This window comes from Anomaloglossus baeobatrachus, chromosome 6, assembly GCF_048569485.1.
Source record: "Anomaloglossus baeobatrachus isolate aAnoBae1 chromosome 6, aAnoBae1.hap1, whole genome shotgun sequence".
Taxonomy (NCBI): domain Eukaryota; kingdom Metazoa; phylum Chordata; class Amphibia; order Anura; family Aromobatidae; genus Anomaloglossus; species Anomaloglossus baeobatrachus.
In genome coordinates this window covers 1570503-1596237 of record NC_134358.1, presented here as the reverse complement: position 1 = coordinate 1596237, position 25735 = coordinate 1570503, and the positions used below count along the sequence as shown (strand labels likewise).

General features: G+C 54.1%; 1 protein-coding gene across 1 annotated transcript in view; it reads right to left on the bottom strand.

Annotated features, from left to right (window-relative positions):
* Positions 1-12635, bottom strand: part of RHPN1 (rhophilin Rho GTPase binding protein 1) — a 96322-nt gene extending 83687 nt beyond the window's left edge. Inside the window, exons 1-2 of the mRNA XM_075315971.1 lie at positions 12591-12635; positions 2903-3018 (exon numbers count right to left, since the gene is read on the bottom strand). Of these exons, the coding sequence (XP_075172086.1) occupies positions 2903-3018; positions 12591-12635 (161 nt within the window). The remainder of the gene's footprint in view (positions 1-2902; positions 3019-12590) is intronic.
* Positions 12636-25735: the final 13100 nt, after the last annotated feature.

Sequence of the window (25735 nt, the reverse complement as noted above, 5' to 3'; positions counted from 1 at the left end):
ATAGGACTGCAGGTGACATCTACTACATTATCTGTACTCAGAGATATCACTGTGTTATCTGTGGTGTTACATGGGACTGCAGGTGACATCTACTACATTATCTGTACTCAGAGAGATATCACTGTGTTATCTGTGGTGTTACATAGGACTGCAGGTGACATCTACTACATTATCTGTACTCAGAGAGATATCACTGTGTTATCTGTGGTGTTACATAGGACTGCAGGTGTTATCTACTACATTATCTGTACTCAGAGAGATATCACTGTGTTATCTGTGGTGTTACATAGGACTGCAGGTGACATCTACTACATTATCTGTGCTCAGAGATATCACTGTGTTATCTGTGGTGTTACATAGGACTGCAGGTGACATCTACTACATTATCTGTGCTCAGAGATATCACTGTGTTATCTGTGGTGTTACATAGGACTGCAGGTGACATCTACTACATTATCTGTACTCAGAGATATCACTGTGTTATCTGTGGTGTTACATAGGACTGCAGGTGACATCTACTACATTATCTGTACTCAGAGATATCACTGTGTTATCTGTGGTGTTACATAGGACTGCAGGTGACATCTACTACATTATCTGTACTCAGATATCACTGTGTTATCTGTGGTGTTACATAGGACTGCAGGTGACATCTACTACATTATCTGTACTCAGAGATATCACTGTGTTATCTGAGGTGTTACATAGGACTGCAGGTGACATCTACTACATTATCTGTACTCAGAGATATCACTGTGTTATATGTGATGTTACATAGGACTGCAGGTGACATCTGCTACATTATCTGTACTCAGAGATATCACTGTGTTATCTGTGGTGTTACATAGGACTGCAGGTGACATCTACTACATTATCTGTACTCAGAGATATCACTGTGTTATCTGTGGTGTTACATAGGACTGCAGGTGACATCTACTACATTATCTGTACTCAGAGATATCACTGTGTTGTCTGTGGTGTTACATAGGACTGCAGGTGACATCTACTACATTATCTGTACTCAGAGATATCACTGTGTTATCTGAGGTGTTACATAGGACTGCAGGTGACATCTACTACATTATCTGTACTCAGAGATATCACTGTGTTATCTGTGGTGTTACATAGGACTGCAGGTGACATCTACTACATTATCTGTACTCAGAGATATTACTGTGTTATCTGTGGTGTTACATAGGACTGCAGGTGTCATCTACTACATTATCTGTACTCAGAGATATCACTGTGTTATCTGTGGTGTTACATAGGACTGCAGGTGACATCTACTACATTATCTGTACTCAGAGATCTCACTGTGTTATCTGTGGTGTTACATAGGACTGCAGGAGACATCTACTACATTATCTGTACTCAGAGATATCACTGTGTTATCTGTGGTGTTACATAGGACTGCAGGTGACATCACTGCATTATCTGTACTCAGAGATATCACTGTGTTATCTGTGGTGTTACATAGGACTGCAGGTGACATCTACTACATTATCTGTACTCAGAGATATCACTGTGTTATCTGTGGTGTTACATGGGACTGCCGGTGTGGTGTACTGTGTGCTCCTGTCTTCCGTCGCAGTGTGTCAGTGCGGCTCTGGATCCGGATGTGGCTCTGAGCTGCGATTGATGGGATCAGGTGATTTATTTTGGGATTATAGGGATAAGAGAGATGTTATATGGAGCTATGTAACGGAATAAGAGGAATACGGGAGACGAGAGCCCTGCACCCCCCCGCCTCTCTCCCCCCCAGAGCCCTGCACCCCCCCCGCCTCTCTCCCCCCAGAGCCCTGCACCCCCCCGCCTCTCTCCCCCCAGAGCCCTGCACCCCCCCGCCTCTCTCCCTCCAGAGCCCTGCACCCCCCCGCCTCTCTCCCCCCAGAGCCCTGCACCCCCCCGCCTCTCTCCCCCCAGAGCCCTGCACCCCCCCGCCTCTCTCCCTCCAGAGCCCTGCACCCCCCCGCCTGCACCCCCCCGCCTCTCTCCCCCAGAGCTTTGCACCCCCCCCGCCTCTCTCCCCCAGAGCCCTGCACCCCCCCGCCTCTCTCCCCCCAGAGCCCTGCACCCCCCCGCCTCTCTCCCCCCAGAGCCCTGCACCCCCCCCGCCTCTCTCCCCCCAGAGCCCTGTACCCCCCGCTTCTCTCCCCCAGAGCCCTGCACCCCCCCCGCCTCTCTCCCCCCAGGGCCCTGCACCCCCCCGCCTCTCTCCCCCCAGAGCCCTGCACCCCCCCGCCTCTCTCCCCCCCAGAGCCCTGCACCCCCCCGCCTCTCTCCCTCCAGAGCCCTGCACCCCCCCGCCTCTCTCCCCCCAGAGCCCTGCACCCCCCCGCCTCTCTCCCCCCAGAGCCCTGCACCCCCCCCGCCTCTCTCCCTCCAGAGCCCTGCACCCCCCCGCCTCTCTCCCTCCAGAGCCCTGCACCCCCCCCGCCTCTCTCCCTCCAGAGCCCTGCACCCCCCGCCTCTCTCCCCCCAGAGCCCTGCACCCCCCCCGCCTCTCTCCCCCCAGAGCCCTGCACCCCCCCCGCCTCTCTCCCTCCAGAGCCCTGCACCCCCCCCGCCTCTCTCCCTCCAGAGCCCTGCACCCCCCCCGCCTCTCTCCCTCCAGAGCCCTGCACCCCCCCCGCCTCTCTCCCCCCGGAGCCCTGTCCCCTCCCTCCCTCCAGAGCCATGTGCCCCCCTCCTGTCACCACCAAACATCATCTACTTGGGGGGGGCAGGAGGCTGAAACATTGGGCCCGCGCAGGCGCAGCATTGCATGAGGCGGATGATGAGAGATCACTGGTGAGGAGGATGAGGAGGAAGTAAAATGATCATCCTCCCTCTCTTCTCCCCCCTCCCGCGCTCGGCTCAGACCCCGGTGTCTCTGCTCGTCCTCGCGGCGCCCCCCACTGACCGGAAGAGGTTCTCGGCTCCGGCTCTCATCCTCATCTCCTTGTTGATCTGCTGGTTGATCCTGGCGCGGCGGTGCTGGAGCTTACTGCGCTGCGTCTGTGCAAACGGGTCACATCCCTGCCGAGACACAAGCGGGGGGCACTGAATATCGGGGAGACCTCCACAGACACAAGCATGTACAAAGTATGTGCCCCCCCTCACTGCTGCCCAGACTGACCGAACACTGAGGAGACGGGCGGTCACTGAATACTGAGGACGGAGGAGACGGGCGGTCACTGAATACTGAGGACGGAGGAGACGGGCGGTCACTGGATACTGAGGATGGAGGAGACGGGCGGTCACTGGATACTGAGGACGGAGGAGACGGGCGGTCACTGGATACTGAGGAGATGGGCGGTCACTGAATACTGAGGACGGAGGAGACGGGCAGTCACCGAATACTGAGGACGGAGGAGACGGGCGGTCACTGAATACTGAGGAGACGGGCGGTCACCGAATACTGAGGACGGAGGAGACGGGCGGTCACTGAATACTGAGGACGGAGGAGATGGGCAGTCACTGAATACTGAGGAGACGGGCGGTCACCGAATACTGAGGACGGAGGAGACGGGCGGTCACTGAATACTGAGGACGGAGGAGATGGGCAGTCACTGAATACTGAGGAGACGGGCAGTCACCGAATACTGAGGACGGAGGAGATGGGCAGTCACTGAATACTGAGGAGACGGGCGGTCACCGAATACTGAGGACGGAGGAGATGGGCAGTCACTGAATACTGAGGAGACGGGCGGTCACCGAATACTGAGGACGGAGGAGACGGGCGGTCACTGAATACTGAGGACGGAGGAGACGGGCGGTCACCGAATACTGAGGACGGAGGAGACGGGCGGTCACTGAATACTGAGGAGACGGGCGGTCACCGAATACTGAGGACGGAGGAGACGGGCGGTCACCGAATACTGAGGACGGAGGAGACGGGCGGTCACTGAATACTGAGGAGACGGGCGGTCACCGAATACTGAGGACGGAGGAGACGGGCGGTCACTGAATACTGAGGACGGAGGAGATGGGCAGTCACTGAATACTGAGGAGACGGGCGGTCACCGAATACTGAGGACGGAGGAGACGGGCGGTCACTGAATACTGAGGACGGAGGAGATGGGCAGTCACTGAATACTGAGGAGACGGGCAGTCACCGAATACTGAGGACGGAGGAGATGGGCAGTCACTGAATACTGAGGAGACGGGCGGTCACCGAATACTGAGGACGGATGAGATGGGCAGTCACTGAATACTGAGGAGACGGGCGGTCACCGAATACTGAGGACGGAGGAGACGGGCGGTCACCGAATACTGAGGACGGAGGAGACGGGCGGTCACCGAATACTGAGGACGGAGGAGACGGGCGGTCACTGAATACTGAGGACGGAGGAGACGGGCGGTCACTGAATACTGAGGACGGAGGAGACGGGCGGTCACTGGATACTGAGGACGGAGGAGACGGGCGGTCACTGGATACTGAGGACGGAGGAGACGGGAGGTCACTGAGTACTGAGGACGGAGGAGACGGGCGGTCACTGGATACTGAGGACGGAGGAGACGGGAGGTCACTGAGTACTGAGGACGGAGGAGACGGGAGGTCACTGGATACTGAGGACGGAGGAGACGGGCGGTTACTGGATACTGAGGACGGAGGAGACGGGCGGTCACTGAATACTGAGGATGGAGGAGACGGACGGTCACTGAATACTGAGGATGGAGGAGACGGGCGGTCACTGAATACTGAGGATGGAGGAGACGGGCGGTCACTGAATACTGAGGATGGAGGAGACGGACGGTCACTGAATACTGAGGACGGTGGAGACGGGTGGTCACTGAATACTGAGGATGGAGGAGACGGACGGTCACTGAATACTGAGGACGGTGGAGACGGGCGGTCACTGAATACTGAGGATGGAGGAGACGGGTGGTCACTGAATACTGAGGACGGTGGAGACGGACGGTCACTGAATACTGAGGATGGAGGAGACGGGTGGTCACTGAATACTGAGGACGGTGGAGACGGGTGGTCACTGAATACTGAGGACGGAGGAGACGGACGGTCACTGAATACTGAGGATGGAGGAGACGGACGGTCACTGAATACTGAGGATGGAGGAGACGGGTGGTCACTGAATACTGAGGACGGTGGAGACGGGTGGTCACTGAATACTGAGGACGGAGGAGACGGGCGGTCACTGGATACGGAGGACGGAGGAGACGGGCGGTCACTGAATACTGAGGATGGAGGAGACATGCCTTGTGAAAGTATTCAGCCCCTTGAATTTTTCACCCTTTTGCCACATTTCAGGCTTCAAACATAAAGATAAAATGTGAATGTTCTGGTGAAGAATCTACAACAAGTGACACAATTGTGAAGAGGAAGGAAATTTATTGCTTATTTTACACTTTTATAAGAAATAAATACCTGTAAATTGGGGCGTGCAATATTATTCACCCCCTTTACTGTCAGTGCAGAAACTCCCTCCAGAAGGTGATTGAGGGTCTCTGAATGATGCAATGTTGTCCTAAATGACTGATGATGATAAATATAAGCCCCTGTGTGTAACAAGTCTCCGTATAATGCCCCTGCTCTGTGATAGCCTCAGGTTCTGTGTAAAGCGCAGAGAGCATCATGAAGACCAAGGAACACAACAGGCAGGTCCAGGATACTGTTGTGGAGAAGTTTAAAGCCGGATTTGGTTACAAAAAGATTTCCACAACTTTAAACATCCCAAGGAGCCCTGTGCAAGCGATCATATTGTAATGGAAGGAGCATCATACACTGCAAATCTACCAAGACCCGGCCTCCATCCAAACTGTCATCTCACACAAGGAGAAGACTGATCAGAGACGCAGCCAAGAGGCCCATGATCCCTCTGGATGATCTGCAGAGATCTACAGCTGAGGTGGGAGAGTCTGTCCATAGCACAACAATCAGCCACTGTACACTGCACAAATCTGGCCTTTATGGGAGAGTGGCAAAAAGAAGCCATTTCTCAATGATATCTATAACAAGTGTTGTGTAAAGTTTCCACAAGCCACCAGAGACACCAAACATGTGGAAGAAGGTATAAAAGCAACACAGCTCATCGCCCTGAACACACCATTCCCACTGTCAAACATGGTGGAGGCAGCATCATGGTTTGGACCTGCTTTTCTTCAGCAGGGACAGGGAAGATGGTAAAATTGATGAGAAGATGGATGAAGCCAAATACAGGACCATTCTGGAAGAAAACCTGTTGGAGTCTGCAAAAGACCTGAGACGGGGACGGAGATTTGTCTTCCAACAAGACAATGATCCCAAACATAAAGCAACATCTACAATGGAATGGTTCACAAATAACCGTATCCAGGTGTTAGAATGGCCAAGTCACAGTCCAGACCTGAACCCAATCGAGAATCTGTGGAAAGAGCTGAAAACTGCTGTTCACAAACGCCTCCATCCAACCTCACTCAGCTCCAGCTGTTTACAAAGAATGGGCGAGAATTTCACCTCTCCATGTGCAAGACTGATAGACACAGACCCCAAGAGACTGCAGCTGTAATCACAGCAAAAGGGGGCGCTGCAAAGTATTAACCTAAAGGGGGTGAATAATATTGCACGCCACAATTTACAGGTATTTATTTTTATAAAAGTGTAAAATAAGCAATAAATTTCCTTCCTCTTCACAATTGTGTCACTTGTTGTAGATTCTTCACCAGAACATTCACATTTTATCTTTATGAAGCCTGAAATGTGGGAAAAGGCTGAAAAATTCAAAGGGGGTGAATACTTTCGCAAGGCACTGTATATTAATATCTTTATGAAGAAGTGAGAACATTACAATCCAGACTTTACAGATCGGGGGGGTCCAGAACTCGCCCATCGGAATCTGGGCACAGAGGCCTCTCTCCGGGGGGGGGGGGGTCGGTGACGGGAGCGGGGGATTGGGTCACATAATTGGGGGCTGAGATGTTGGGATTTTGTGTGGACGAGAACAAAAGCAGAGGACAGCAGGGCCCTCACATCAAAGTCAGAGGGGGCGGGTGGCAGAGGCGGGGGCTGCACACACGGGAATGTGGGGGCTGCCGAAAATAAGGAACAAACAAGGTCACCACAGGATAACAAAGCACCACACCTATGGGGGCAGAGACCGCGGGATAACAAAGCACCACACCTATGGGGACAGAGACCGCGGGATAACAAAGCACCACATCTATGGGGGCAGAGACCGCGGGATAACAGAGCACCACATCTATGGGGACAGAGACCGCGGGATAACAGAGCACCCCACCTATGGGGGCAGAGACCGCGGGATAACAGAGCACCCCACCTATGGGGGCAGAGAACACGGGATAACAGAGCACCCCACCTATGGGGACAGAGACCGCAGGATAACAAAGCACCACACCTATGGGGGCAGAGACCGCGGGATAACAGAGCACCACATCTATGGGGGCAGAGAACGCGGGATAACAGAGCACCACACCTATGGGGGCAGAGACCGCGGGATAACAGAGCACCCCACCTATGGGGACAGAGACCGCAGGATAACAAAGCACCACACCTATGGGGGCAGAGACCGCGGGATAACAGAGCACCACACCTATGGGGGCAGAGACCGCGGGATAACAGAGCACCCCACCTATGGGGGCAGAGACCGCGGGATAACAGAGCACCCCACCTATGGGGGCAGAGAACACGGGATAACAGAGCACCACATCTATGGGGACAGAGACCGCGGGATAACAGAGCACCCCACCTATGGGGACAGAGACCGCAGGATAACAAAGCACCACACCTATGGGGGCAGAGAACGCGGGATAACAGAGCACCCCACCTATGGGGACAGAGACCGCAGGATAACAAAGCACCACACCTATGGGGGCAGAGACCGCGGGATAACAGAGCACCACACCTATGGGGGCAGAGACCGCGGGATAACAGAGCACCCCACCTATGGGGGCAGAGACCGCGGGATAACAGAGCACCCCACCTATGGGGGCAGAGAACACGGGATAACAGAGCACCACATCTATGGGGACAGAGACCGCGGGATAACAGAGCACCCCACCTATGGGGACAGAGACCGCAGGATAACAAAGCACCACACCTATGGGGGCAGAGAACGCGGGATAACAGAGCACCACATCTATGGGGGCAGAGACCGCGGGATAACAGAGCACCACATCTATGGGGACAGAGACCGCAGGATAACAGAGCACCACATCTATGGGGGCAGAGACCGCGGGATAACAGAGCACCACATCTATGGGGGCAGAGACCACGAGATAACAGAGCACCACATCTATGGGGGCAGAGACCGCAGGATAACAGAGCACCACATCTATGGGGGCAGAGACCGCAGGATAACAGAGCACCACATCTATGGGGACAGAGACCGCGGGATAACAGAGCACCACATCTATGGGGACAGAGACCGCGGGATAACAGAGCACCACATCTATGGGGGCAGAGACCGCAGGATAACAGAGCACCACATCTATGGGGACAGAGACCGCGGGATAACAGAGCACCACATCTATGGGGACAGAGACCGCAGGATAACAGAGCACCACATCTATGGGGACAGAGACCGCGGGATAACAGAGCACCACATCTATGGGGGCAGAGACCGCGGGATAACAAAGCACCACATCTATGGGGACAGAGACCACGGGATAACAGAGCACCACATCTATGGGGACAGAGACCGCAGGATAACAGAGCACCACATCTATGGGGACAGAGACCGCAGGATAACAGAGCACCACATCTATGGGGGCAGAGACCGCAGGATAACAGAGCACCACATCTATGGGGACAGAGACCGCAGGATAACAGAGCACCACATCTATGGGGACAGAGACCGCGGGATAACAGAGCACCACATCTATGGGGACAGAGACCGCGGGATAACAGAGCACCACATCTATGGGGACAGAGACCGCGGGATAACAAAGCACCACATCTATGGGGGCAGAGACCGCGGGATAACAGAGCACCACATCTATGGGGACAGAGACCGCGGGATAACAAAGCACCACATCTATGGGGGCAGAGACCGCGGGATAACAGAGCACCACATCTATGGGGGCAGAGACCGCGGGATAACAAAGCACCACATCTATGGGGGCAGAGACCGCGGGATAACAGAGCACCACATCTATGGGGACAGAGACCGCAGGATAACAGAGCACCACACCTATGGGGACAGAGACCGCGGGATAACAGAGCACCACACCTATGGGGACAGATACCACGGGATAACAGACCACCACATCTATGGGGACAGAGACCGCGGGATAACAGAGCACCACATCTATGGGAACAGAGACCGCGGGATAACAGAGCACCACATCTATGGGGGCAGAGACCGCAGGATAACAGAGCACCACATCTATGGGGACAGAGACCACGGGATAACAGAGCACCACATCTATGAAGGCAGAGACCACGGGATAACAGAGCACCACATCTATGGGGACAGAGACCGCAGGATAACAGAGCACCACATCTATGGGGACAGAGACCGCGGGATAACAGAGCACCACATCTATGGGGACAGAGACCGCGGGATAACAGAGCACCACATCTATGGGGGCAGAGACTGCGGGATAACAAAGCACCACATCTATGGGGACAGAGACCGCGGGATAACAGAGCACCACATCTATGGGGGCAGAGACCGCGGGATAACAGAGCACCACATCTATGGGGGCAGAGACCGCGAGATAACAGAGCACCACATCTATGGGGGCAGAGACCGCGGGATAACAGAGCACCACATCTATGGGGGCAGAGACCGCGGGATAACAGAGCACCACATCTATGGGGGCAGAGACCGCAGGATAACAGAGCACCACACCTATGGGGACAGAGACCGCGGGATAACAGAGCACCACATCTATGGGGGCAGAGACCGCGGGATAACAGAGCACCACATCTATGGGGGCAGAGACCGCGGGATAACAGAGCACCACATCTATGGGGGCAGAGACCGCAGGATAACAGAGCACCACACCTATGGGGACAGAGACCGCAGGATAACAGAGCACCACACCTATGGGGACAGAGACCGCAGGATAACAGAGCACCACATCTATGGGGACAGATACCACGGGATAACAGAGCACCACATCTATGGGGGCAGAGACCGCAGGATAACAGAGCACCACATCTATGGGGACAGAGACCGCGGGATAACAGAGCACCACATCTATGGGGACAGAGACCGCGGGATAACAGAGCACCACATCTATGGGGGCAGAGACCGCGGGATAACAGAGCACCACATCTATGGGGGCAGAGACCGCGGGATAACAGAGCACCACATCTATGGGGGCAGAGACCGCGGGATAACAAAGCACCACATCTATGAAGGCAGAGACCACGGGATAACAGAGCACCACATCTATGGGGACAGAGACCGCAGGATAACAGAGCACCACATCTATGGGGGCAGAGACCGCGGGATAACAGAGCACCACATCTATGGGGGCAGAGACCGCGGGATAACAGAGCACCACATCTATGGGGGCAGAGACCGCGGGATAACAGAGCACCACATCTATGGGGGCAGAGACCACGGTATAACAGAGCACCACATCTATGGGGACAGAGACCGCGGGATAACAGAGCACCACATCTATGGGGACAGAGACCGCGGGATAACAGAGCACCACATCTATGGGGACAGAGACCACGAGATAACAGAGCACCACATCTATGGGGGCAGAGACCGCAGGATAACAAAGCACCACACCTATGGGGGCAGAGACCGCAGGATAACAGAGCACCACATCTATGGGGGCAGAGACCGCAGGATAACAGAGCACCACACCTATGGGGGCAGAGACCGCGGGATAACAGAGCACCACACCTATGGGGGCAGAGACCGCAGGATAACAGAGCACCACACCTATGGGGGCAGAGACCGCGGGATAACAGAGCACCACACCTATGGGGGCAGAGACCGCGGGATAACAGAGCACCACATCTATGGGGACAGAGACCGCGGGATAACAAAGCACCACACCTATGGGGACAGAGACCGCGGGATAACAAAGCACCACACCTATGGGGGCAGAGACCGCGGGATAACAGAGCACCACATCTATGGGGACAGAGACCGCGGGATAACAGAGCACCACATCTATGGGGACAGAGACCGCGGGATAACAGAGCACCACATCTATGGGGGCAGAGACCGCGGGATAACAGAGCACCACATCTATGGGGACAGAGACCGCGGGATAACAAAGCACCACATCTATGGGGGCAGAGACCGCGGGATAACAGAGCACCACATCTATGGGGACAGAGACCGCGGGATAACAGAGCACCACATCTATGAAGGCAGAGACCACGGGATAACAGAGCACCACACCTATGAAGGCAGAGACCGCGGGATAACAAAGCACCACATCTATGGGGGCAGAGACCGCGGGATAACAGAGCACCACACCTATGAAGGCAGAGACCACGGGATAACAGAGCACCACACCTATGAAGGCAGAGACCGCGGGATAACAAAGCACCACATCTATGGGGGCAGAGACCGCGGGATAACAGAGCACCACATCTATGGGGGCAGAGACCGCAGGATAACAGAGCACCACATCTATGGGGACAGAGACCGCGGGATAACAGAGCACCACATCTATGGGGGCAGAGACCACGGGATAACAGAGCACCACATCTATGGGGGCAGAGACCACGGGATAACAGAGCACCACATCTATGGGGGCAGAGACCGCAGGATAACAGAGCACCACATCTATGGGGGCAGAGACCACGAGATAACAGAGCACCACATCTATGGGGGCAGAGACCGCAGGATAACAAAGCACCACACCTATGGGGGCAGAGACCGCAGGATAACAGAGCACCACATCTATGGGGGCAGAGACCGCAGGATAACAGAGCACCACATCTATGGGGGCAGAGACTGCGGGATAACAGAGCACCACATCTATGGGGGCAGAGACCACGGGATAACAGAGCACCACATCTATGGGGACAGAGACCGCGGGATAACAGAGCACCACACCTATGGGGGCAGAGACCGCGGGATAACAGAGCACCACATCTATGGGGACAGAGACCACGGGATAACAGAGCACCACATCTATGGGGGCAGAGACCGTGGTATAACAGAGCACCACATCTATGGGGGCAGAGACCGCGGTATAACAGAGCACCACATCTATGGGGACAGAGACCGCGGGATAACAGAGCACCACATCTATGGGGACAGAGACCGCAGGATAACAGAGCACCACATCTATGGGGACAGAGACCGCGGGATAACAAAGCACCACACCTATGGGGACAGAGACCGCAGGATAACAGAGCACCACATCTATGGGGGCAGAGACCGCGGGATAACAGAGCACCACATCTATGGGGACAGAGACCACGGGATAACAGAGCACCACATCTATGGGGGCAGAGACCGCAGGATAACAGAGCACCACATCTATGGGGACAGAGACCACGGGATAACAGAGCACCACATCTATGGGGGCAGAGACCGCGGGATAACAGAGCACCACATCTATGGGGACAGAGACCGCGGGATAACAGAGCACCACATCTATGGGGGCAGAGACCGCAGGATAACAGAGCACCACATCTATGGGGGCAGAGACCGCAGGATAATTACCAAAAGGGCCAAAATAATAAAACACAAATGATAAAACATCTCCATGAACGCCACGTAAGGGCATGTCCTGGAAGCAGCGGGTCCTGACCTCCGGGGCCGCGTCTCATCTGCAGGAGACCGCAGCTGCCTGTGCCCACGATCAGGGCTCGGTGCGCTGCGGTCTCTCGCTTCTGTTCTCCTTATGGAGGATGCAAGCGACTGCAGAGAACAATTGTCATGCTGCGCTCTGGAAAGACGCTGCGCAGGTCAGTGTCTGCTGCGCAAAATACAAGCACAGAGGGCACGGGATCGCTAGAATCCATCCACTGTACAACGCAGCGACGACACAAGCAACCAACACTGCTGACACTGATGGTGGACGCAGCCGAAGACAAGCGCTGACCAGGAGAGTCTGCCGAAAACAGGGGGAAACACGGGCAAAATGAGGGGACGCGAGAGCGAGAAAACGAGGGCGCGAGAGCGAGAAAACGAGGGCGCGAGAGCGAGAAAACGAGGGCGCGAGAGCGAGAAAACGAGGGCGCGAGAGCGAGAAAACGAGGGCGCGAGAGCGAGAAAACGAGGGCGCGAGAGCGAGAAAACGAGGGCGCGAGAGCGACAAAACGAGGGCGCGAGAGCGAGAAAACGAGGGCGCGAGAGCGACAAAACGAGGGCGCGAGAGCGACAAAACGAGGGCGCGAGAGCGACAAAACGAGGGCGCGAGAGCGAACAAACGAGGGCGCGAGAGCGAACAAACGAGGGCGCGAGAGTGACAAAACGAGGGCGCGAGAGTGACAAAACGAGGGCGCGAGAGTGACAAAACGAGGGCGCGAGAGCGACAAAACGAGGGCGCGAGAGCGACAAAACGAGGGCGCGAGAGCGACAAAACGAGGGCGCGAGAGCGACAAAACGAGGGCGCGAGAGCGAGAAACCCTATATAGCCTATATAGCTCCATCATATTCTACTGCCCCTTACAGATCATCACGGTCCCCATCGGGGCTCACAGTCTACATTCCCATCCGTCTTTGGGGTGTGAGAGGAAATCGGAGGAAACAAACACGGAGAAAAAACAAACTCTACAGATGAGGAAGAACCGGCCGATGGATCCAACCCAAGAATATAAACCCCGCACTGCATCACCAGCCCATACAAGAGAAAGATTACACAGCGCGGTCAGTGTACGGCCGGGGGGCCCCAACTACACCAGAGATAGAAGAGATATTACATAGCGCGGTCAGTGTACGGCCGGGGGGCCCCAACTACACCAGAGATAGAAGAGATATTACACAGCGCGGTCAGTGTACGGCCGGGGGGCCCCAACTACACCGGAGATAGAAGAGATATTACACAGCGCGGTCAGTGTACGGCCGGGGGGCCCCAACTACACCAGAGATAGAAGAGATATTACATAGCGCGGTCAGTGTACGGCCGGGGGGCCCCAACTACACCAGAGATAGAAGAGATATTACACAGCGCGGTCAGTGTACGGCCGGGGGGGCCCCAACTACACCGGAGATAGAAGAGATATTACACAGTGCGGTCAGTGTACGGCCGGGGGGGCCCCAACTACACCGGAGATAGAAGAGATATTACACAGTGCGGTCAGTGTACGGCCGGGGGGGGCCCAACTACACCAGAGAGCAGAGGCATAGGTAGAAGAAAATACACACACACACACACACACACACACATATACAGTATAGTACAGTGCTGACCACTGAGCCCCCGTGCTGCTCTATATACAGTACAGTGCTGACCACTGAGCCCCCGTGCTGCTCTATATACAGTACAGTAGTGACCACTGAGCCCCCGTGCTGCTCTATATACAGTACAGTACTGACCACTGAGCCCCCGTGCTGCTCTATATACAGTACAGTACTGACCACTGAGCCCCCGTGCTGCTCTATATACAGTACAGTACTGACCACTGAGCCCCCGTGCTGCTCTATATACAGTACAGTACTGACCACTGAGCCCCCGTGCTGCTCTATATACAGTACAGTGCTGACCACTTAGCCCCCGTGCTGCTCTATATACAGTACAGTAGTGACCACTGAGCCCCCGTGCTGCTCTATATACAGTACAGTACTGACCACTGAGCCCCCGTGCTGCTCTATATACAGTACAGTACTGACCACTGAGCCCCCGTGCTGCTCTATATACAGTACAGTACTGACCACTGAGCCCCCGTGCTGCTCTATATACAGTACAGTACTGACCACTGAGCCCCCGTGCTGCTCTATATACAGTACAGTACTGACCACTGAGCCCCCGTGCTGCTCTATATACAGTACAGTACTGACCACTGAGCCCCCGTGCTGCTCTATATACAGTACAGTACTGACCACTGAGCCCCCGTGTTGCTCTATATACAGTACAGTACTGACCACTGAGCCCCCGTGCTGCTCTATATACAGTACAGTACTGACCACTGAGCCACCGTGCTGCTCTATATACAGTACAGTGCTGACCACTGAGCCCCCGTGCTGCTCTATATACAGTACAGTACTGACCACTGAGCCCCCGTGCTGCTCTATATACAGTACAGTACTGACCACTGAGCCCCCGTGCTGCTCTATATACAGTACAGTACTGACCACTGAGCCACCGTGCTGCTCTATATACAGTACAGTACTGACCACTGAGCCCCCGTGCTGCTCTATATACAGTACAGTGCTGACCACTGAGCCCCCGTGCTGCTCTATATACAGTACAGTGCTGACCACTGAGCCCCCGTGCTGCTCTATATACAGTACAGTACTGACCACTGAGCCCCCGTGCTGCTCTATATACAGTACAGTACTGACCACTGAGCCCCCGTGCTGCTCTATATACAGTACAGTACTGACCACTGAGACCCCGTGCTGCTCTATATACAGTACAGTGCTGACCACTGAGCCCCCGTGCTGCTCTATATACAGTACAGTGCTGACCACTGAGCCACCGTGCTGCTCTATATACAGTACAGTACTGACCACTGAGCCCCGTGCTGCTCTATATACAGTACAGTACTGACCACTGAGCCCCCGTGCTGCTCTATATACAGTACAGTACTGACCACTGAGCCCCCGTGCTGCTCTATATACAGTACAGTACTGACCACTGAGCCCCCGTGCTGCTCTATATACAGTACAGTACTGACCACTGAGCCCCCGTGCTGCTCTATATACAGTACAGTACTGACCACTGAGCCCCCGTGCTGCTCTATATACAGTACAGTACTGACCAACTGAGCCCCCGTGCTGCTCTATATACAGTACAGTACTGACCACTGAGCCCCCGTGCTGCTCTATATACAGTACAGTAGTGACCACTGAGCCCCCGTGTGCTCTATATACAGTACAGTACTGACCACTGAGCCCCCGTGCTGCTCTATATACAGTACAGTACTGACCACTCAGCCCCCGTGCTGCTCTATATACAGTACAGTGCTGACCACTGAGCCCCCGTGCTGCTCTATATACAGTACAGTACTGACCACTGAGCCCCCGTGCTGCTCTATATACAGTACAGTACTGACCACTGAGCCCCCGTGCTGCTCTATATACAGTACAGTACTGACCACTGAGCCCCCGTGCTGCTCTATATACAGTACAGTACTGACCACTGAGCCCCCGTGCTGCTCTATATACAGTACAGTACTGACCACTGAGCCCCCGTGCTGCTCTATATACAGTACAGTACTGACCACTGAGCCCCCGTGTTGCTCTATATACAGTACAGTACTGACCACTGAGCCCCCGTGCTGCTCTATATACAGTACAGTACTGACCACTGAGCCACCGTGCTGCTCTATATACAGTACAGTGCTGACCACTGAGCCACCGTGCTGCTCTATATACAGTACAGTACTGACCACTGAGCCCCCGTGCTGCTCTATATACAGTACAGTACTGACCACTGAGCCCCCGTGCTGCTCTATATACAGTACAGTACTGACCACTGAGCCCCCGTGCTGCTCTATATACAGTACAGTACTGACCACTGAGCCCCCGTGCTGCTCTATATACAGTACAGTAGTGACCACTGAGCCCCCGTGCTGCTCTATATACAGTACAGTAGTGACCACTGAGCCCCCGTGCTGCTCTATATACAGTACAGTACTGACCACTGAGCCACCGTGCTGCTCTATATACAGTACAGTACTGACCACTGAGCCCCCGTGCTGCTCTATATACAGTACAGTACTGACCACTGAGCCACCGTGCTGCTCTATATACAGTACAGTACTGACCACTCAGCCCCCGTGCTGCTCTATATACAGTACAGTACTGACCACTGAGCCCCCGTGCTGCTCTATATACAGTACAGTACTGACCACTGAGCCCCCGTGCTGCTCTATATACAGTACAGTACTGACCACTGAGCCCCCGTGCTGCTCTATATACAGTACAGTACTGACCACTGAGCCCCCGTGCTGCTCTATATACAGTACAGTGCTGACCACTGAGCCACCGTGCTGCTCTATATACAATACAGTGCTGACCACTGAGCCACCGTGCTGCTCTGTATACAGTACAGTGCTGACCACTGAGCCCCCGTGCTGCTCTATATACAGTACAGTACTGACCACTGAGCCCCCGTGCTGCTCTATATACAGTACAGTGCTGACCACTGAGCCCCCGTGCTGCTCTATATACAGTACAGTGCTGACCACTGAGCCCCCGTGCTGCTCTATATACAGTACAGTGCTGACCACTGAGCCCCCGTGCTGCTCTATATACAGTACAGTGCTGACCACTGAGCCCCCGTGCTGCTCTATATACAGTACAGTGCTGACCACTCAGCCCCCGTGCTGCTCTATATACAGTACAGTGCTGACCACTGAGCCCCCGTGCTGCTCTATATACAGTACAGTGCTGACCACTGAGCCCCCGTGCTGCTCTATATACAGTACAGTACTGACCACTGAGCCCCCGTGCTGCTCTATATACAGTACAGTACTGACCACTCGAGCCCCCGTGCTGCTCTATATACAGTACAGTGCTGACCACTGAGCCCCCGTGCTGCTCTATATACAGTACAGTACTGACCACTGAGCCCCCGTGCTGCTCTATATACAGTACAGTGCTGACCACTGAGCCCCGTGCTGCTCTATATACAGTACAGTGCTGACCACTGAGCCCCCGTGCTGCTCTATATACAGTACAGTGCTGACCACTGAGCCCCCGTGCTGCTCTATATACAGTACAGTGCTGACCACTGAGCCCCCGTGCTGCTCTATATACAGTACAGTACTGACCACTGAGCCCCCGTGCTGCTCTATATACAGTACAGTACTGACCACTGAGCCCCCGTGCTGCTCTATATACAGTACAGTACTGACCACTGAGCCCCCGTGCTGCTCTATATACAGTACAGTACTGACCACTGAGCCACCGTGCTGCTCTATATACAGTACAGTACTGACCACTGAGCCCCCGTGCTGCTCTATATACAGTACAGTGCTGACCACTGAGCCCCCGTGCTGCTCTATATACAGTACAGTGCTGACCACTGAGCCCCCGTGCTGCTCTATATACAGTACAGTACTGACCACTGAGCCCTCGTGCTGCTCTATATACAGTACAGTGCTGACCACTGAGCCCTCGTGCTGCTCTATATACAGTACAGTACTGACCACTGAGCCCCGTGCTGCTCTATATACAGTACAGTACTGACCACTGAGCCCCCGTGCTGCTCTATATACAGTACAGTCCTGACCACTGAGCCCCCGTGCTGCTCTATATACAGTACAGTAGCTGACCACTGAGCCCCCGTGCTGCTCTATATACAGTACAGTACTGACCACTGAGCCCCCGTGCTGCTCTATATACAGTACAGTACTGACCACTGAGCCCCCGTGCTGCTCTATATACAGTACAGTACTGACCACTGAGCCCCCGTGCTGCTCTATATACAGTACAGTACTGACCACTGAGCCCCCGTGCTGCTCTATATACAGTACAGTACTGACCACTGAGCCCCCGTGCTGCTCTATATACAGTACAGTACTGACCACTGAGCCCCCGTGCTGCTCTATATACAGTACAGTACTGACCACTGAGCCCCCGTGCTGCTCTATATACAGTACAGTACTGACCACTGAGCCCCCGTGCTGCTCTATATACAGTACAGTACTGACCACTGAGCCCCCGTGCTGCTCTATATACAGTACAGTACTGACCACTGAGCCCCGTGCTGCTCTATATACAGTACAGTACTGACCACTGAGCCCCCGTGCTGCTCTATATACAGTACAGTACTGACCACTGAGCCCCCGTGCTGCTCTATATACAGTACAGTACTGACCACTGAGCCCCCGTGCTGCTCTATATACAGTACAGTACTGACCACTGAGCCCCCGTGCTGCTCTATATACAGTACAGTACTGACCACTGAGCCCCGTGCTGCTCTATATACAGTACAGTGCTGACCACTGAGCCCCCGTGCTGCTCTATATACAGTACAGTACTGACCACTGAGCCCCCGTGCTGCTCTATATACAGTACAGTACTGACCACTGAGCCCCCGTGCTGCTCTATATACAGTACAGTACTGACCACTGAGCCCCCGTGCTGCTCTATATACAGTACAGTACTGACCACTGAGCCCCCGTGCTGCTCTATATACAGTACAGTACTGACCACTGAGCCCCCGTGCTGCTCTATATACAGTACAGTACTGACCACTGAGCCCCCGTGCTGCTCTATATACAGTACAGTACTGACCACTGAGCCCCCGTGCTGCTCTATATACAGTACAGTGCTGACCACTGAGCCCCCGTGCTGCTCTATATACAGTACAGTGCTGACCACTGAGCCCCCGTGCTGCTCTATATACAGTACAGTACTGACCACTGAGCCCCCGTGCTGCTCTATATACAGTACAGTACTGACCACTGAGCCCCGTGCTGCTCTATATACAGTACAGTACTGACCACTGAGCCCCCGTGCTGCTCTATATACAGTACAGTACTGACCACTGAGCCCCCGTGCTGCTCTATATACAGTACAGTACTGACCACTGAGCCCCGTGCTGCTCTATATACAGTACAGTACTGACCACTGAGCCCCCGTGCTGCTCTATATACAGTACAGTGCTGACCACTGAGCCCCCGTGCTGCTCTATATACAGTACAGTGACTGACCACTGAGCCCCCGTGCTGCTCTATATACAGTACAGTACTGACCACTGAGCCCCCGTGCTGCTCTATATACAGTACAGTACTGACCACTGAGCCCCCGTGCTGCTCTATATACAGTACAGTACTGACCACTGAGCCCCCGTGCTGCTCTATATACAGTACAGTACTGACCACTGAGCCCCCGTGCTGCTCTATATACAGTACAGTACTGACCACTGAGCCCCCGTGCTGCTCTATATACAGTACAGTGCTGACCACTGAGCCCCCGTGCTGCTCTATATACAGTACAGTACTGACCACTGAGCCCCCGTGCTGCTCTATATACAGTACAGTACTGACCACTGAGCCCCCGTGCTGCTCTATATACAGTACAGTACTGACCACTGAGCCCCCGTGCTGCTCTATATACAGTACAGTACTGACCACTGAGCCCCCGTGCTGCTCTATATACAGTACAGTACTGACCACTGAGCCCCCGTGCTGCTCTATATACAGTACAGTACTGACCACTGAGCCCCCGTGCTGCTCTATATACAGTACAGTACTGACCACTGAGCCCCCGTGCTGCTCTATATACAGTACAGTACTGACCACTGAGCCCCCGTGCTGCTCTATATACAGTACAGTACTGACCACTGAGCCCCCGTGCTGCTCTATATACAGTACAGTGACTGACCACTGAGCCCCGTGCTGCTCTATATACAGTACAGTACTGACCACTGAGCCCCCGTGCTGCTCTATATACAGTACAGTACTGACCGCCCCCGTGCTGCTCTATATACAGTACAGTACTGACCACTGAGCCCCCGTGCTGCTCTATATACAGTACAGTACTGACCACTGAGCCCCCGTGCTGCTCTATATACAGTACAGTACTGACCACTGAGCCTCCGTGCTGCTCTATATACAGTACAGTACTGACCACTGAGCCCCCGTGCTGCTCTATATACAGTACAGTGCTGACCCGCCCCGTGCTGCTCTATATACAGTACAGTACTGACCACTGAGCCCCCGTGCTGCTCTATATACAGTACAGTACTGACCACTGAGCCCCGTGCTCTATATACAGTACAGTACTGACCACTGAGCCCCCGTGCTGCTCTATATACAGTACAGTACTGACCACTGAGCCCCCGTGCTGCTCTATATACAGTACAGTACTGACCACTGAGCCCCCGTGCTGCTCTATATACAGTACAGTACTGACCACTGAGCCCCGTGCTGCTCTATATACAGTACAGTACTGACCACTGAGCCCCCGTGCTGCTCTATATACAGTACAGTACTGACCACTGAGCCCCCGTGCTGCTCTATATACAGTACAGTAGCTGACCACTGAGCCCCCGTGCTGCTCTATATACAGTACAGTACTGACCACTGAGCCCCCGTGCTGCTCTATATACAGTACAGTACTGACCACTGAGCCCCCGTGCTGCTCTATATACAGTACAGTACTGACCACTGAGCCCCCGTGCTGCTCTATATACAGTACAGTACTGACCACTGAGCCCCGTGCTGCTCTATATACAGTACAGTACTGACCACTGAGCCCCCGTGCTGCTCTATATACAGTACAGTACTGACCACTGAGCCCCCGTGCTGCTCTATATACAGTACAGTACTGACCACTGAGCCCCCGTGCTGCTCTATATACAGTACAGTACTGACCACTGAGCCCCCGTGCTGCTCTATATACAGTACAGTACTGACCACTGAGCCCCCGTGCTGCTCTATATACAGTACAGTACTGACCACTGAGCCCCCGTGCTGCTCTATATACAGTACAGTACTGACCACTGAGCCCCCGTGCTGCTCTATATACAGTACAGTACTGACCACTGAGCCCCCGTGCTGCTCTATATACAGTACAGTAGCTGACCACTGAGCCCCCGTGCTGCTCTATATACAGTACAGTACTGACCACTGAGCCCCCGTGCTGCTCTATATACAGTACAGTACTGACCACTGAGCCCCCGTGCTGCTCTATATACAGTACAGTACTGACCACTGAGCCCCCGTGCTGCTCTATATACAGTACAGTACTGACCACTGAGCCCCCGTGCTGCTCTATATACAGTACAGTACTGACCACTGAGCCCCCGTGCTGCTCTATATACAGTACAGTACTGACCACTGAGCCCCCGTGCTGCTCTATATACAGTACAGTACTGACCACTGAGCCCCCGTGCTGCTCTATATACAGTACAGTACTGACCACTGAGCCCCGTGCTGCTCTATATACAGTACAGTACTGACCACTGAGCCCCCGTGCTGCTCTATATACAGTACAGTACTGACCACTGAGCCCCCGTGCTGCTCTATATACAGTACAGTACTGACCACTGAGCCCCCGTGCTGCTCTATATACAGTACAGTACTGACCACTGAGCCACCGTGCTGCTCTATATACAGTACAGTACTGACCACTGAGCCCCCGTGCTGCTCTATATACAGTACAGTACTGACCACTGAGCCCCCGTGCTGCTCTATATACAGTACAGTACTGACCACTGAGCCCCCGTGCTGCTCTATATACAGTACAGTACTGACCACTGAGCCCCCGTGCTGCTCTATATACAGTACAGTACTGACCACTGAGCCCCCGTGCTGCTCTATATACAGTACAGTAGCTGACCACTGAGCCCCCGTGCTGCTCTATATACAGTACAGTACTGACCACTGAGCCCCCGTGCTGCTCTATATACAGTACAGTACTGACCACTGAGCCCCCGTGCTGCTCTATATACAGTACAGTACTGACCACTGAGCCCCCGTGCTGCTCTATATACAGTACAGTACTGACCACTGAGCCCCCGTGCTGCTCTATATACAGTACAGTACTGACCACTGAGCCCCCGTGCTGCTCTATATACAGTACAGTACTGACCACTGAGCCCCCGTGCTGCTCTATATACAGTACAGTAGCTGACCACTGAGCCCCGTGCTGCTCTATATACAGTACAGTACTGACCACTGAGCCCCCGTGCTGCTCTATATACAGTACAGTAGCTGACCACTGAGCCCCCGTGCTGCTCTATATACAGTACAGTACTGACCACTGAGCCCCCGTGCTGCTCTATATACAGTACAGTACTGACCACTGAGCCCCCGTGCTGCTCTATATACAGTACAGTACTGACCACTGAGCCCCCGTGCTGCTCTATATACAGTACAGTACTGACCACTGAGCCCCGTGCTGCTCTATATACAGTACAGTGCTGACCACTGAGCCCCCGTGCTGCTCTATATACAGTACAGTGCTGACCACTGAGCCCCCGTGCTGCTCTATATACAGTACAGTACTGACCACTGAGCCCCCGTGCTGCTCTATATACAGTACAGTACTGACCACTGAGCCCCCGTGCTGCTCTATATACAGTACAGTACTGACCACTGAGCCACCGTGCTGCTCTATATACAGTACAGTACTGACCACTGAGCCCCCGTGCTGCTCTATATACAGTACAGTGCTGACCACTGAGCCCCCGTGCTGCTCTATATACAGTACAGTACTGACCACTGAGCCCCCGTGCTGCTCTATATACAGTACAGTGCTGACCACTGAGCCCCCGTGCTGCTCTATATACAGTACAGTACTGACCACTGAGCCCCCGTGCTGCTCTATATACAGTACAGTACTGACCACTGAGCCCCCGTGCTGCTCTATATACAGTACAGTACTGACCACTGAGCCCCCGTGCTGCTCTATCAGTACAGTACTGACCACTGAGCCCCGTGCTGCTCTATACAGTACAGTAGCTGACCACTGAGCCCCCGTGCTGCTCTATATACAGTACAGTGCTGACCACTGAGCCCCCGTGCTGCTCTATATACAGTACAGTACTGACCACTGAGCCCCCGTGCTGCTCTATATACAGTACAGTAGCTGACCACTGAGCCCCCGTGCTGCTCTATATACAGTACAGTACTGACCACTGAGCCCCCGTGCTGCTCTATATACAGTACAGTACTGACCACTGAGCCCCCCGTGCTGCTCTATATACAGTACAGTACAGTCTGACCACTGAGCCCCCGTGCTGCTCTATATACAGTACAAGTGCTGACCACTGAGCCCCCGTGCTGCTCTATATACAGTACAGTACTGACCACTGAGCCCCCGTGCTGCTCTATATACAAGTACAGTACTGACCCCCCCGTGCTGCTCTATATACAGTACAGTACTGACCACTGAGCCCCCGTGCTGCCCGTGCTGCTCTATATACAGTACAGTACTGACCACTGAGCCCCCGTGCTGCTCTATATACAGTACAGTACTGACCACTGAGCCCCCGTGCTGCTCTATATACAGTACAGTACTGACCACTGAGCCCCCGTGCTGCTCTATATACAGTACAGTGCTGACCACTGAGCCCCCGTGCTGCTCTATATACAGTACAGTACTGACCACTGAGCCCCCGTGCTGCTCTATATACAGTACAGTACTGACCACTGAGCCCCCGTGCTGCTCTATATACAGTACAGTACTGACCACTGAGCCCCCGTGCTGCTCTATATACAGTACAGTACTGACCACTCAGCCCCCGTGCTGCTCTATATACAGTACAGTACTGACCACTGAGCCCCCGTGCTGCTCTATATACAGTACAGTGCTGACCACTGAGCCCCCGTGCTGCTCTATATACAGTACAGTACTGACCACTGAGCCCCCGTGCTGCTCTATATACAGTACAGTACTGACCACTGAGCCCCCGTGCTGCTCTATATACAGTACAGTACTGACCACTGAGCCCCCGTGCTGCTCTATATACAGTACAGTACTGACCACTGAGCCCCCGTGCTGCTCTATATACAGTACAGTAGCTGACCACTGAGCCCCCGTGCTGCTCTATATACAGTACAGTACTGACCACTGAGCCCCCGTGCTGCTCTATATACAGTACAGTGCTGACCACTGAGCCCCCGTGCTGCTCTATATACAGTACAGTACTGACCACTGAGCCCCCGTGCTGCTCTATATACAGTACAGTACTGACCACTGAGCCCCCGTGCTGCTCTATATACAGTACAGTACTGACCACTGAGCCCCCGTGCTGCTCTATATACAGTACAGTACTGACCACTGAGCCCCCGTGCTGCTCTATATACAGTACAGTACTGACCACTGAGCCCCCGTGCTGCTCTATATACAGTACAGTACTGACCACTGAGCCCCCGTGCTGCTCTATATACAGTACAGTACTGACCACTGAGCCCCCGTGCTGCTCTATATACAGTACAGTACTGACCACTGAGCCCCCGTGCTGCTCTATATACAGTACAGTGCTGACCACTGAGCCCCCGTGCTGCTCTATATACAGTACAGTACTGACCACTGAGCCCCCGTGCTGCTCTATATACAGTACAGTAGCTGACCACTGAGCCCCCGTGCTGCTCTATATACAGTACAGTACTGACCACTGAGCCCCGTGCTGCTCTATATACAGTACAGTACTGACCACTGAGCCCCCGTGCTGCTCTATATACAGTACAGTACTGACCACTGAGCCCCCGTGCTGCTCTATATACAGTACAGTACTGACCACTGAGCCCCCGTGCTGCTCTATATACAGTACAGTACTGACCACTGAGCCACCGTGCTGCTCTATATACAGTACAGTACTGACCACTGAGCCCCCGTGCTGCTCTATATACAGTACAGTGCTGACCACTGAGCCCCCGTGCTGCTCTATATACAGTACAGTGCTGACCACTGAGCCCCGTGCTGCTCTATATACAGTACAGTGCTGACCACTGAGCCCCCGTGCTGCTCTATATACAGTACAGTGCTGACCACTGAGCCCCCGTGCTGCTCTATATACAGTACAGTGCTGACCACTGAGCCCCCGTGCTGCTCTATATACAGTACAGTACTGACCACTGAGCCCCCGTGCTGCTCTATATACAGTACAGTGCTGACCACTGAGCCCCGTGCTGCTCTATATACAGTACAGTACTGACCACTGAGCCCCCGTGCTGCTCTATATACAGTACAGTACTGACCACTGAGCCCCCGTGCTGCTCTATATACAGTACAGTACTGAC